Source organism: Schistocerca cancellata, chromosome 3 (assembly GCF_023864275.1).
Source record: "Schistocerca cancellata isolate TAMUIC-IGC-003103 chromosome 3, iqSchCanc2.1, whole genome shotgun sequence".
Taxonomy (NCBI): domain Eukaryota; kingdom Metazoa; phylum Arthropoda; class Insecta; order Orthoptera; family Acrididae; genus Schistocerca; species Schistocerca cancellata.
The window spans coordinates 703,722,914-703,739,358 of record NC_064628.1 but is presented as its reverse complement, the minus strand read 5'-3'; the positions used below and the strand labels follow the sequence as shown (position 1 = coordinate 703,739,358).

Sequence of the window (16,445 nt, the reverse complement as noted above, 5' to 3'; positions counted from 1 at the left end):
TATATAGGCATTGCTGACCGCAGTGCCGTATTCTGCCTGTTTACATATCTCTGTATTTGAATATGCATGCCTATACCAGTATCTTTGGTGCTTCATTGTAGATAACTGCATCATCTGCAGAAACTTTGAGGTGGCTATTAACACTGTCTGCAAGATCATTAATATACAGCACCAATAGCAAGAGTCCCAACACACTTTCCTGAAACACACCTGAAGTTTCTTCAACATCTGTCAAAAAGACTCTCCATCAAAAATAACTTACTGTGTCCTGTCAACCAAGATGTTCTGAATCCAGTCACAAATTTAACATGATAGCCCACATGATCATGTTTTTTATAATAAGCATAGATGTGATATTGAGTCAATTCCAAAACTGAGAAATACTGGACTTCCCTGACTGCCTTGTTTCCTGACCTTCAGAACGCCATGCGAAAAAGTGTTGAGCTGTGTTTTTGAATGCAAGGTGATTGGCATTGAAGAGGTCATTCTGTTTGAGATACCTCATTACATTTGAGCTCATAAAATGTTCTATGATTGTACAATACAAGGAGGATAGTGTATTTTTATATGTGCCTATTTGCCAGTACTGATGCTTCACCTCCTAATTAGGTATGTATGGGTCAGCAGTTCTATCACATACATTACATAATGACAGCTTTATTGTGATAAGAGCTCACATTATTCTTAAAATACAACTAGAGTGTATTATTGTGACACCAATAAACTTTGTTCTGTAATTCTGTCATCATACATTTACGATCCAGTTTATTAAGAATGTACGAAACTATGTAATTCAAAAATACAATAAATATGGACTGTGCAACTATCTGACACAGAAACAAAGTAAATTAAAAAGGTTGTGTCAATTATTTTTTCCAGACTATGCAGTGTTAAGGTTGCCATAGATATATGCTCCTGCCATTAACCAGTACTGGACGTAAATTATGATTGTTAAACAGTAGCAAGATCATCTGGTGAAATAATTTTACAATGAAAGCTTTCGCTATGTTAAGAAATGTAAATGTAACCATCTGAATACGAGCAAAACTGACCAGCATCTGTTATGACAACTAAACAAAATCTTTTTTAGGTATTTGTAGCTAGTTTTGGTCCCATACAGTGATATTTAATCATTTTACTATTGAAATGTTGGAACTATTCTGGATACAATGGAGTACCAAGTGGCTTTTTGAAACAGTTCACTGATTTTTCAGAAATGTCCCTAAACTAACTCTGTAATCAGAGTATTACCTGAAAGTCTGAAACATGCAGCAGAAATAGTTATTTATAAAAGCCTAAACAAAAATAGATTTGCTAATACAGTAGTAGACTTGTTTCACTTCTTTCAATATCTGAACATTTTTGACATGGTAACACAGTAGTGTACATACCCCATGTTACACACAAGACCTTGTTAATGGCATTTCAGTTAGACTTTTGTATATGCTACTGGACATATAGCTGTAAATTATATCAACACAATTTTTAACAAAACTGCTAAGGGCTTTAACTGTATATACAGTGGAACTTACTGGCAGTTTAAAACTGTGTGGTTGACAGGAACTCAAAACTGGGACCTATGCCTTTCATGGGCAATTGCTCTACTGATTGAGCTGTCTAAGCACAGTACACCCTTATAGCTTTACTTCCACCAGTAAGTCATCTCCTATCTTCCAGACATCACTGGAGTTCTCCTGCATACCTTGTGGCACACAATTTTAATCTGCTAGGAAGTTTCAAATCTGTGCGCACTCCACTGTACAGTGAAAATTCATTCTGGACACAATCATTCAGGTTGCAGTTAAGCCATGTCTCCGCAATACCCTTTCTTCTATGAATGCTAGTTCTGCAAAGTACACAGGAGAATTTCTGTGAACTCAGGAAGTTAGGATATGAGGTAAAGGCAGAATTAAAGCTGTGAGGGTGGGTACTGCATCATGTCTAATAGCTCAGTTGGAAAAGTAGTTGCCCACAATAGCCAAAGGTCCAAAGTTTGGGTCCTGGTATGGCTCACAGTTTTAATCTGCAGGCAGTTTCAAACCAGCACACGCTCTGCTGCAAAGTGAAAATTCATTCTGCATAGATAGTATTGTAGTGCCTATATTCCCCACCCCACCCTTTCCGAAGTACGAGTTAACTACTGATGAGAAGTGGAGGTTGTATTAGAATACTCCTCAATAGCAACAGGAATGAAATCAGAATGAAGAAACGTCAAATACAGCTTAAATTGATCCATAAATAAATTTTCTAATAGATATACTGAACAAGCATTTGGATACCTATCACATGCAAAATAAGGCCACATTGATATTTCAAGCAGAAGTAAGGCACTGGACAGTTTTCCCACAGCAGCCCTGAAGATGTTCAACCACCTACCACTGAATATTTCAACATTGTCACTGAGGATATTCAGAACTAGACTGACACATCTGGTCAAACAACAGCCCTATATCCTGTAAATGAATTTTTCTGTACAAGTGGAATTGTAGACTGGTCAACATGATAGCATCACATGTGAAGCCACAAACTTGAAACATTAAGCACCTGTAAAGTGTTGTTCATAACCACTGTTTATAACATCAGTATTGTGTAATGCTTATTGTCTGTCATCTTAGTTTTAGCAGGGCTTTTAATATATAATCACTAACATGTGATGCAATCTGTCTGCTCATGGCCACTGAATGATGTAGAGTTAGTAATAGTGCATAGGCACATAAATTTACATTGTGTTTCAGCTGTCGAACTTGCATGGTTTACCAGGGTAACCACATACACTGATGAGCCAGATTATGACCACCTCTTTAATAGCTTGTTTGTCCATCCGTGGAATGAAATACATCACTGTTCTGCAATCAGTTATCTGACAGTTTGTTGATAGGTTTGTGGAGGCATGGTTACAGATAGCGACCCAGATGGGATCCATAGGATTTACATCAGGCAAATTTGGTCACCAAAACAACACCCCAATTTCACTATAATGCTCCTCAAACCACTGTAGCATTGTTCTGGCCCTGAGACATGGACAATTCTATTGCTGAAAGATGACATCGCTGTCGGGGAAGACATCAAACATAAAGGGATGCAGGTGGTGTCTTTGATTACTACTACACGTCCCATGCGAGCACAATACTGTTTCCACTAGCCAGTGTCCATGGCTCACTACACGTTTTGAGCTGCCAATTAGCTCAATGAGGGCATTTTTGGAGATGATCATTGACATAGTGTAGCAAAAATGTTATTCATCCAAAGAGGCAACATGTTTACATAGATCGATGGTCGAATCCCAATGCTCTCATGACCCTGCAATTGTAATTGATGATGTTGTTGGGTCAATATGTGAACATGTAGAGTTGGTCTGCTGCAGAGCTCCATGTTAACAACGTACAATCGATGGATTGTGCTCCGAAACATTTGTGCATGCACCAGCATTGTGCTCTTTGGGCAGAGATGCCACAAATCATCATCTATTCTATTTTACAGAGCAGACAAGCCTCTGAACTCCACGCTCTGTGAAGAGTCATGGATGTCACATTCAACATTCTAGCAACTAGTGGTAGTTCACTGCCCTTCTACCTCTTTCCAAAGATGCTCATGACAGTAGCATGTGAACATTTGACCAAATTCACCATTTTTGAGATATCCGTTCATAGCCTCTGCATAGTAATAATCTGCCCTTTGTCAGACTCACTTATCTCAATGGATTTCCCCATTTGCAGGCCATATCTTCACTAGGTGATCCCTGTCCATTTCTGTTTCACTTACATACTTTGAATCCTATGTCAGGCGCCTGCAATGCCACCAGACGGCATCCAGTGTTGCAGTGGGCAGTGGTCATAATGATTTGGCTTATCAGTGTACTGATCACTTTACACAAAAAGCCACAATACACTCCAACTGAAGAGATAGGCAAAAGAAAGTGCTAATCTACAAGAATGTATAGGCTACTGAGATATTGCATGTTATATGTTTGGTTAAATTCAAAGCAAGAAAATATATAAAATTAAGACACAAAAATGTATATAGTAGATAGTGCTTTTTAGCAAGTTGTAGGGAACTACTACTTAGCAGCACATGGTACATTCTAAAACACAATGGATAAAATGATCAGCCTAATCCTTACTAAACAGAGGGGTAATGGTTTCTTCCACCAACCCCCTGAACTAAAATGATTATTTACGTGATGTTGGGTGGGTGTGATGATTAAAGACATAAGGGGTAGTCAGTAAGAGTTAATACGAGATGTGATCAGAGAAGGACAACATGGGAAACAGTAGGAATACATGAACAATTGTAATAAAAAAAATGTAAAAAAAGTTGCTGAATAAAAATAAAAATTGTTCCAAATATTGAATTTGGAGAGATATAATGTGCAGAAAATAATGAGGAAATAACAATGGACCCTTACCGAAACCTGGAGATTGAAATAATTTTAAATTTTTGAGCCTACCAACTTTCCTCTATTGTTCCCATTCTGGTGGCTGAAAGGGGTTGATGTACCACTGTCACAAATATTCTGTGTATTATTTTTTTATCTCATAAATAATGCTAGTATTCTCTTTTTTGTTCTTTCGTTTAGAATATGTCACCCCATACTGAGAAATTGTGCTTTTCTGTAGGTTCCCATTATTACAGTATGTACCAAATATGACTATTTCTCCTGGGCAATAATTAGTGAGCTCAGGCAAATGGTACACAAATGTAGTACTCAAACTGACTGAATAGTACACCTGGAAGAGCAGCTGTCTCTGTGAAAGCAGATGCCTTGTAATAAAATGTGTTTGACATTTATTTAGGCGCAAATAATGGAAACGAAGTACTGGTATGTTGAATCATGATTAGACATCCATTTATTCCACCTCTCTGAAGTTCATCTTCATGATGAGATTTATGGGAAGCAACATAAAAAGAATACGATTGTGTGTTCGTAACTAAAAGTTCCCTTAGAATTCGTATATAAATAAATTTACATTCGTATTTAAATAACACGGTGTGGTAAAAAATGCGTCACCTTAACATCAGTACCTGTAGGCCTTCTAGTATTACAAAATTGTATCAGTGGTAGAGAATGAGAGATTTTGATTTATTACCAAATATAGGAACACTAATACGCAAAGCCATGCCGAGGTTTGCTGCCAATGTTGTGGACCCCCACTCTTCGCTTTTAACTATGCAGCTTGAGCATATTTTATGATTTTTTAAGCAATTTTAATAGAATAATACTTTTGAATTCTGCGAATTAAAAAAAATCATGCACACAACCAATGAAATGTATCATTGTAATAGGTGAACTGCAAATTGACTACAAATTACGACTGCTCAAGAGCAGTGAGTAGATTGCAGGTTAGGTAGTCTAACCTCCTTAGCTTGTTGCATCCCGCAGTAATGCCACCGTTTAAGTTCATGGTGGAGAGGATACGTAATTTGCTTAACCCTCCAGCCAGCACTTTGATTACTGCAAGTTTCGGTTGGTACCGTATGCAATCTTCCTGATTCAATTTGAAGAAACTATTCGGTTAAAAAATTGATTTTTCCGTATCTTAAAATCTGGTTTCACAGCTGGATGATGACCCACTGGGCATATTTTGAAAAGTTTGCATCAAAGTAAGTGGTCGCTGGTCAGTTAACATTTGATGGGTTTTTAGATAATGGATTGCTGCGTACGAAAATAGCAACATATCGAAATTGTTTTTGGTGTTGAAGAGCATTATAAAGAAACGACTTCTCCCGAACAGACGTTTATCATTAAACATGACTTTATGTGGCAACAATGTGCTTGATTCATACAGCTACCGTCTACACAGCTCGCTCAAGTTCAACACTGAAGTTCTTGCTGCTACTTTGCTGACGCAAAGTTGTTGTGGGGTCTCAAGAGTCGGCGAGTGGGTGCCGAATCAAAAATGCTGTTTGACAGAAGTCTTCTGATTTCTGCCGATTGAAGACGAGCCTATGAGGAAAGCATGAAAAAGCGATGGAGAGGATAATTTACTTTCCCCAGCCAGGACTTCGACTACTGCTGATTTTCAGTTGGTACCCTTAATTTATGAATAGTCTTAGTGCTTGTGAACAACTACGTTACCGGCAAAAGAAAAAGGAGCTGTCTTCGCCTAAGCTGGACCCCCGTACCATTGGCCAACGGTTGCAGTGCTCAAACATCTAGTGTCGTAAGACACTAATTTATTCCAGCGCGAATAATCTCTGACACACGTTAAAGCTTCGAAGGTATTTCCAGAGTATGCGTTACGATATGCTTGTTGAAAAAAAACTTTGAGCATATTTATGAAAAAGCCAGAGACGGCAACATCTACTGAACGAAGTTGAACCAAATTAAAGATGATAAAAAATTGCCTAACGTCGAATATGGTTGAAAGCAGACTGTCAAAATTAGCTATCTTGTTGATATAATAAGATATGGCTTCTAAACGTTAGGCCTACTTTAACGACGTACTCCATGTGTTTACTTTACCCAAAGCAAGAAAATTCAACGTAAAATTGTAATAAATAAACCTTTCCTAGTATTATTTCTGAAATCTTACTTCTAGTCCTTTACTTTTATTTCTGATTGGTAATTCACTATTAATAATTTGCGAGTAGCAAATTAACTTGAAAATTTTACTGGTGCTGCCAGAAGCGGAGAAAATCGGCACTAGTTGAAAGATGCTGGTCTCTGAGAGTCGCCAATTTAAGCTGTCCCTAGGCGCGAAGTATTACTGTACGTACTCTTACGGGAACCCCAAACGTTCAATAATATTGTCAAACTGTCAATATATTGACAGTCTGAGGGCTCATATTTACACATTGTCAATGCTAGAAATATTGATGAGCAGTATTGATGGACCTCAAAGTATTCTCGGTGTTGAAACTTCCTGGCAGATTGAAACTGTGTGCCGGACCGAGACTCGAAATAGGGACCTTTGCCTTTCGCGGGCAGGTGCTCTACGTATCTAAGTTCCCCAAGCACGACTCACGACCCGTCCTCACAGCTTAAATTCCGCCAGTACCTCGTCTTCTCCTCGAGTCTCGGACAGGTACAGTTTTAATCTGCCAGGAAGTTTCATATCAGTGCACACTCCGCTGCGAAGTGAAAATTTCATTCTGGATTCTCTGTACTGTCAATACATACTTCACGTGTGATGTCAAATATAGAGGATTTGACAATATTCTCCATTCAGAAGTAGACAGAGCTGCAGGAACCAGCCACACGGCGTTAGCGTGAATGGCCAGTGACTACTGCGTCGTTATCCAGTTGTGAAGTTAGACTATAAGATACGGAAAAATCAGTTTTGTTATTTTTTTTTAATAATGTTTATTGCCGAACACCGAGCGAGATCGAGCAGTGGTTAGCACACTGGAGTCGAACTCGGGAGGATGACGGTTCAAACGTCCGGCCATCTTGCTTAAGGTTTTCCGTGATTTCTCAGAATCGCTTCAGGCAAATGTCGGGATGGTTCCTTTGAAAGGACACGACCGACTTCCTTCCTCATCCTTCCGTAATCTGAAGGGACCGATGACCTCGCTGTTTGGTCCCTCCCCCCGAATGAAGCAAGCAACCTAACCGATTAATTTCCCCAAAAGTGAGTGAAATGGTTCAAATGGTTCTGAGCACTATGGGACTTAACATTTGAGGTCATCGGTCCCCTAGAACTTAGAACTACTTAAACCTAACTAACCTAAGGACATCACAAACATCCATGCCCGAGGCAGGATTCGAACCTGCGACCGTAGCGGTCGCGCGGTTCCGGACTGAAGCGCCTAGAACCGCTCGGTCACGGAGGCCGGCAAAGTGAGTCAGAAAGACTACATAGAGTACCAACCGAAATTACTAATCTCCTGGTCATTAATTAGACCAGTCAACAAAGACTAAAAATGGTTAGAGTAGGGGAAAGGTTCGCGTAGTAGCGAATTTTTGTATATTGACAGGAGGGATTGCTATGAACAACATACTAAAAATCCTGACGAGTGGGGCGTGAGTGTGGTGGAGAACACGCGCGTATCCCAAAACAGTGGTTTTTAATTTTTTTACACACAAAGTAAAAGTTTTACTGAGAAACTAAGTACAAAGATAGATGTAGCTTTGTTTCACCTGTATAAAATATTCTTTTAGGCACTTCGGGATGACTTGAAATTAAAAAAAAAAATGGCTCTGAGCACTATGCGACTTAACTTCTGAGGTCATCAGTCGCCTAGAACTTAGAACTAATTAAACCTAACTAACCTAAGGACATCACACACATCCATGCCCGAGGCAGGATTCGAACCTGCGACCGTAGCGGTCGCTCGGCTCCACACTGTAGCGCCTAGAACGGCACGGCCACTCCGGCCGGCTTGAAATTTCATTTATCGTGTATCGTACGAAGGAAGTTGCGAGGAGCGAACGACACATCAAGTTGCGCCAAGCGATGCGACAGAGATACGCGGCAGTGTCATAATTGCTACCGTCTCAATGTGAACCAGTTCAGAACCTTCAACTATGTTTCTTTGCGCTCGGTCGATGCGGATTGCTTCTGCGCTGTATTGAGTCGCGTAGCGTTTTATATCGCATATCGTATCACCTCAGTGATCAAAGAAACATTAGGTGCGATGACCAAAACAACAACAGGCTTTCCTTATACACGACTGTAACATGTGCATAAGGTCCGAAATGACAGCTACACTAACCCGCTAAGTCATTAATTAGCTCACTTAACGAAGATTCAAAAAATGGTTCAAGTGGCTATGAACACTATGGGACTTAACATCTGAGGTCATCAGTCCCCTAGAACTTAGAACTACTTAAACCTAACTAACCTAAGGACAGCACACACATCCATGCTCGAAGCAGGATTCGAACCTGCGACCGTAGCTGTCGCGCGGTTCCAGACTGAAGCGCCTAGCACCGCTCGGCCACACCGGCCGACTCAACGAACACTAAAAAGGGTTGGATCAGGGGAAAAATTCGCGTAGTCGCAAATTTTTGTTCAGTGGCAGGAGGGATAGCCGTAAACAGCAAACTAGAAATCATGAGCAGTGGGGTGTGGGGATGTGGAGGGCAGCGTTTAAAGATGACTTCGTTACGTTTTTCTTGAATGACTCGGAAATCGCGGCTCCTAGCGAAAATGTTTACCAGTACATAATTAAGCTACATTAAATTTCCTACAAAAACGTTCCTGTTCATTCTGTCTCTACGGCTAATTTTCTCTGCGTAGCATGGAATGGAAAAATTGCAGTTTATTAAAACTAGTGTGTTGCCGTAATAAAATTAATGATTTATTGGAAGAGAAGTAGAGCCGTTTTAAAGAATACATTGTGTTCGGGAAATGTAACAGGGTGGAGACGGGGTGCAGAGCAGAAGCGTAAAGCCACACTGTTCTAACGCATACATCCGCCGTATGTCCCACATTGATTTCTGCCGTTATTTCAAGCAGTGTTAGTTGTATGTTAGCACTGACAATTCTACGCTATCGTTGCTACTCGCTTTCGTCAAGTGAAGGCCGTCAGCCATTGCGTTGTCCGTGTTGAGAGATGATGCCTGAAATTTGGTGTTCTCGGCACACTCTTGACACTGTGTGTTTCGGGACTATTGAATTCCCTAGCTATTTCCGAAATGGAATGTCTCACGCATCTAGCTCCAACTACCATTCCACGTTCAAAATATGTTAATTTCCGTAGTGCGGCAATAGTCACGTCGTAAGCCTTTTCACATGAATCACCTGAGCACAAAATACAGCTCCGTGTGTGTGTGTGTGTGTGTGTGTGTGTGTGTGTGTGTATGTGTGTGTGTGTGTGTGTGTGTGTGTGTGTGAAGCGAGCCAGAGTACTACCTGACATTAAGCTGGGCTTCTGGGTATAGGGATTTATTCATGCTTTATTCAGACGTAAACAGGGGGCAGGCATCGCAGCCCGTGGCCCCACTAAAGCAGTTGGTTTTCGTTGGCTCCAGAGATTGAGGTATGGGAGGCTCGATGATTGCACGAGGGACCTGCACTTGGTGCCACCGTTGTGGAGCGATGGAGCAGCCAGTATATTCCAGGAGTCGCCTAGTGGGCCTAAGTTCATCGATCCGTGGAGGAGTTTCTGCATTGCAGATGTGATGTGATCAGAGATGCGTGAGATGTTCAGTTCGTCGTGAAGGTCAGCAATACGTGCCCAACTTGGAGCTCCGAAGATGAGTGGAGGCATCTGTTTTGAAAGACTTGTTGCGGTCGAAGACTGGATAGGCTGGTGGTTCCCCACGTGGAGTAGCCATAAAGAAGTGTAGGTAAAACTGTCGCTCGATATAGCTGAAGCTTTATTGGAACGTTCATCTGGCCACTGCTTAACAGTGGATACAATTGGAGTCGAACCCTCTTGTTGTGGATATGACGTTTGAAAAGAAGTTTGCTATCCAGGGTCAGCCCTAGGTATTTTACTTGGTTTATCCATGCAATTTCTTGATGATGAAGAGTAAGGCTGTCTCGCAGGTCAGGTCATTTGCAAGTGAAGAGTACGGCCTTAGTTTTGTTAGGGTTGAAACGAGTGTGATTATTTGATGCCCACTGTTCTGTCAGCGTGAACTGGCGTTGCGGTCTCCCTGCTGCTGCAGTAATCTGTCAGCTACTGGTGAGTAAGGCTGTGTCGTCCACAAACTGAACTAGGACGACCTGGTGCTGGATGGTAAGTCGTTAACATAAACGATGAAAAGAGTTGGGGATAGGTCCGAGCCCTGTGGGATACCTTCCTATAAACGTCTAACGCGGGAGCGTTGTCCATCGATGTGAAGCATTATCTTCCAATGTTGAGAAAATTGCCAGTTATATGTAGGCAATAGTCAGGCAAGGTTTGCAGATTTTTCAGTTTGATCAGGGGCACTGCCATTCACTTTGCCATACACGAACTGCATGTCAGCGTACTCTTCATTGGTGTAACTTCTGTACATGGCGCCTTCACGTTCATAACTGATTGTGAGGCCGGTGCGGCACAGTGCACGGAGGGGGAAAGGGAAGTAGACGCGCATGCGTCAACAAACAGATAGTCAATCCCAAACCTTGAGATAACTACGTAAATACCGCGGTATTCAGGGGCGTTTACAGTTGGTTCCCAATTCGATACGTCGGCAACAGTTTATTTGCGGACTTGTGTTTATTGGAGCTTTTTAGCTATTTTTGGCCTGTACTTTACACCACTTCTGAAACACCCTGTATGCACGCCCACAGCAGCGAAAGGACTACTAAGTATGTATTTTTTTTTTTTTTGTGCGGATGCAGTTACTTGAGAATGGTAACACAGGCGAATCGTCGTAGTGCACAAAATGAAATCAGCCGACGCAGGAAAGTTATTTGTTTGGAGGAGAGGAGAGGCACTGACCGCAGAGCCCCTGGTAGAGCGCGACGATGCGGCGGCCGCGCCGGCAGGCTTCGGCGCGCAGCTTGCAGCCGTTGCCGTAGGAGATGCCGTCGCTGGCGCAGACGGGCGCCCACTCCTCGGAGCAGCTGGGGCAGCGGCACTCGGCGCGGCCCGCCCGCTCCTCGCATTCGGCGCCGTGCTCGCAGCGCCGCACGCTGCACGGGCCGCCGCCACCTGCGCAAGCGCGAAACACTTCTCAGCCTGCACAGCACACCCAGTCTAACATGACAGTCGCGACGCTCACTGGTGTAAAAGTTGTTTACCGTTTGACAGCTGGACAGACACTAGCGCTCCAAGCGGCAAGAAAGGAGAACTTCAAATGCGTCTAAAGCCGTCCGCACACGGACCGTGCTGTCGAGCGTTAACGTTGAGCGTGCCAAGTTCAACGTGCTGCTGAACGCTCAGGAACGATGCAACTTGTGCACACGGTACGTGGGCCCCAACGTGGTATACACGATCGCAACGCACTCCAGAGACAGTTGAGGGATGTTTCTAGTTCGTAAATCACACTGTTTACTCAACGGGTGCGCGTAATTCCCACGTTAGCTCTATTAAAACGCACATTTCTTCCATCGTCCACGAAAAGGAAAGTACCATGTCCAATCAGTAAGGACACAGGCTTATAAAAGTTCCGTTACAGACAGTGCGTTACAAATTTGGAATACTTCTCCGCATAAGATGAACGTTATTTCATGATTCCCAGATTTTAGTAAAACCCCAAGGTCAGTCTTACTTGATCACTGATCCCAGCCAGTAGCAGAATCCTTGCAACATGTGAATTACGAAGCGTAAAAGAAGAAGGAGTAAAATATCTTTAAACAAGTAGCGCAAGCTGTCCTTTAGATTAAGCCAATCGAACAAAGTCACCCCCCCCCCCCCAAAAAAGGTAAACTTGTATTTACATAACATCAAATATTATAGTCTACACTTGTATTAAACTAATAATAAAGTATCGGAACATAATAAAAACGTGAACGTTAAGAAAAAAAAAATTCGTTATGTCAGGACGCGAACCACCGCCCCAACAAAAAGAACTCTTCATAAATCACTGACGCTCTTCATTACGCTAATCCAACACCACACGTTGCGCAACTACTCCTAGTATCTTAGCGCATGCTAAACACATTAATCGTAGATATGTTACTAACTGAAATTTAATTATAACAAATTGTACCAAGAACAAAGCGTTTTTGGTGGATCTTCAGTGTGTCGCTGCCTTCAAATAGCCTACTCTCATTATACGTAAGTTACAATAATTCTTTTGCCGCGAATATGATGTTTCTCATTATTTTATTGGAACGAATCACACAGTTAACAACGGGTTTTGCCGCGATTCTCAATTTGCTGGTGCTCGGAACGGGATATATACGTATAGACTTGAAATGAATGCCAATATGGCGCTTCACAACTCTGTACTGAAGGGAGACGGCGTGCTTGTGACGTAGGCGGCGTTGGGCCATCTCATTGGTCAACGCTCAGACGCACGCTCAGAATATATGACATGCCAGATATTCCTCTGCACGTTCGTAAAGACTCCCGAGCGTGCTGTTCCATGCTGTGACGTCAGAAACTCGGCACGCTCAACGCTCAACGTTCGGATGCACGTTCCGTGTGCCGACGGCTTAAACATAATGTTTGTTTTGCATCCCTTTCCTACGTGATTTACGAAATATTTAAATTATTTTTTTGCCTCCAAGGGTTTGTTTAATATCATAAGACATAGATGTTTCTAAAAATGATTCTAACATACGCGCAGATAGGGATAAATATCATGAATCGAGTGGCGAGTTACAATACATTCGTGAAGAAACACTTGTGACGTTGGATAGAACTGCAGCTTACCGCGTTGATATCAACGGAATATAAACACATAGATTCACGCACAAGAAGCACACACAAATGAAAAAGGGATCGACGCCCCATTTGTCGTTCCATAGGCCTACTGTGTTTTAGTCTTTGTCTCCTGTTTACACAAGTATCACCTTCATCTTTATATTATTCTAAGTGCATCAAGAAACTGCCAAATAGTGGGATGAATATACTGTGCGTTTAAACCCCACTTTCCCACAGCCAATATCGCTGTCAGAAGTGCTGCCGTATGTTAAATTTGCCATTAGAGATTTTCATCCAATGACATATGCACTAGTTTATCAGTATTGGAGAAATGCTCTACTTTTTGCGTTAGAAGGCGGAACATATTGTCACTTATCCCTCATTTTATGTGTATGCCTTCCACGTACATCTGTAATGTACACACTGATGGAAACGTAAAACATTCTGACAAAACCTGTATGCCTGAGTGCTATAATGTAATAAATTAAGAGCAAACAGCTTATTTTCGTCTTTCCGTCTTGCAGATGGCATGCTAATCTGCCGCGCGGAGTGACCGCGCGGTTTACGCGCTTTGTCAAGGACTGCACGGTCCCTCCGGCCGGAGGTTCGAGTCCTCCCACGGACATGGGTGTTCATATGGCTTTGAGCACTATGGGACTTAACATCTGAGGTCATCAGTACCCTAGAACTTAGAACTACTTAAACCTAACTAAGGACATCATACACATCCATGCCCGAGGCAGGATTCGAACCCGCGACCGTAGCATTTTTTTTGCTAATCTGGCTCAATAACAAGTCAAGGGCATCTTTTTTTTAAATATCGAGATCCTGTAGTCTCCAGAATTTTGTTTGTCCTTCTTCGCTTGATCCTTCAGATACTGTTTCTGTTGCTGTCTGTACTTAAAATGATAGCTACCTTCCTTGTCCCGTAACAGTTTTGCACGAAGTCTAGCGGTCTGCACATTCTGATACTCCACACGCTTTTTCCTAGATACGAATAACTGCACTTAATTTTACCACTTCACCGTCAAAGCAGGTGAATCTGACACTGACGTATGGAGAGTTGAACTGGCTGCTTCTGTGCCATAGGAGTGCTTTACGGCTTCAGACGAATTGTCGAACCTTTGTGGTAGTTTCCTCCTCATCGTCAGTTGAGGTGGCTCACTTGGAATGTCAGTCAGTGTGGTTAACTGCATTCCACACGAGTTTATTGTTGTCTGTATTCATGAACTGGCTTTGTTCGACGTGTAGCGGACAAAACGTAACATTATTATGAAGGTAAACAGTGTCTGTTTTCGTAAGATCTTCTCGTCTGCAATTCACTACCCATTTTCTGCTCCAAAAACGAAACATTAATCATCAATACACATGTAGTTTGCAAGCGAATCCTGACGATACAGCTTAGTGACATGATGGTATATACCTCCCAGGGTCCTTAGGGAACCTAAAAAAATAGATATTGTTTCTTCTTTTTGTTGTTGCTTCAATCTAGTGCGCTACGCTACACTCACATTTGTAAAATCCCTTGTACAAACCAAAATAAACAACTACTATACACTTTCGCTGTCACGATCGCTCCGATCTCAACAGCTTAGCTTACTGGTCGCTTGGCGCGCTACTAGCGCAGTAGGCAACAAAATCGAGGCGAAGTGTCGCGACTGTTATGGGGTGTTGTTATGTACAGTCGTCTTCCCACGGGACGAAGCAGCTAACGTAGACGTGGACGCGGATGGGGCATCCGACCTCACCAGAGACACCGGATCAGATGGATAATATGATTTGCTCTCTCAGCGCTCTCTAGCGGCAGTTGTCCGCTTTTTTTTTCTCGCAAACCGCGCAGCTTCTTTCCGAAAGTAGTTGTCCGTTAAATAGCCGCCTTATCTCTGTTAGCCATTGTCGACGAAGAGTTCATAAAATCGCGAAGAAGATTCTCGACTTGTCGATAGCTTGAACGTCCAATTGCTGGTAGTGGAACATTACATGATGCTGTACGACGACCTGGGATACATACTAGTGGAAGTTATTTGTTAATTCAATTGCATTTTCATCCATTTCCGGGTTTAAATAGAATATGGTTAAGGTATGGCGTCTAACGTTGGTTTGCGCTTGCAAAATATCCACGTTCTCGATGTTGCATTCACCATCAACACACCGAAATAACGTAGTTTATTATGTAGATTTCAGGATTCGAAGCTGCTCACCATCATATAAAAAGATGTTTACTGGCAAGATACATTACATGATGCTGTACGACGACTTGGAATACATACTAGTAGAAGTTATTTGTTAATTCAATTGCATTTTCATCCCATTTCCGGGTTTAAACAGAATATGGTTAAGGTATGGCGTCTAACGTTGGTTTGCGCTTGCAAAATATCCACATTCTCGATGTTGCATTCACCATCAACACACTGAAATAACGTAGTTTATTATGTAGATTTCAGGATTCGAAGCTGCTCACCATCATATAAAAAGATGTTTACTGGCAAGATACAAACCTGAGTCAATCCATAAACGGAGACAGATAATACTTTTATTAAATTTATAAGAAAGACCCATAATCTTTTAGAAAATTATAGGGTTAAAAAAACTGCAAGGAGGTGAACGCAAACCTGTTACCATACTACACACAGCTCACAGCGCTATCAAGTGCACTACAGTTTCAACATAAATGTTGGTGTTTCGTACATGGCATAAACTGCGGAAGACTATCTCAAACGTATCTTTTTTTTTTTTTTTTTTTTTTTTTTTAGTTTATGAGCTTCTGAAAATGTCATGACTTGATATTAAAATCCAAATTGTACCAAAAAACATGCGCTTTTCATAAATCATCATTGTCCCGCATCACTGAAATGGTACACTTCCGCAGCACATACTCTGTAACACTGAAAACACCGGTTACAGGTAGCCGTTACCTACCGATCTGTGTAGTAGAACGTGGAATTCCACGCTGTCACGTCACCATCTCTTCGTCCACTTGCGTTTTTACGTCCCGTGAGAGGACGGTTTAAGTCGTAATCAGTCATGTACACAGTCCGCCCTGCCCGTGTTCCACTGCCTGGCCTATACTGTACCTGGATCACCCAGGCTGGCTCGTCGACTGCGCAGGAAAATCAGCCCTCTCACGGAACGAAAAAGACATTTGTGGATGAGGAGCTGGTGACGTCATAGCGTGGAATTCCACGTTCCACTACATGGCGGAACGTGAAATAAAGCGTATGGCACGCCAGATTTTTATCTCGTGGAGAGGAACG

The 16,445-nt window shown here is 42.1% G+C and overlaps 1 protein-coding gene across 1 annotated transcript in view; it reads right to left on the bottom strand.

The window, feature by feature from the left end:
• The window catches only part of LOC126176521 (agrin-like), a 366,518-nt gene that overhangs the window by 213,440 nt on the left and 136,633 nt on the right, over positions 1–16,445 (bottom strand). Inside the window, exon 5 of the mRNA XM_049923677.1 lies at positions 11,320–11,532. Within this exon, the coding sequence (XP_049779634.1) occupies positions 11,320–11,532 (213 nt within the window). The remainder of the gene's footprint in view (positions 1–11,319; positions 11,533–16,445) is intronic.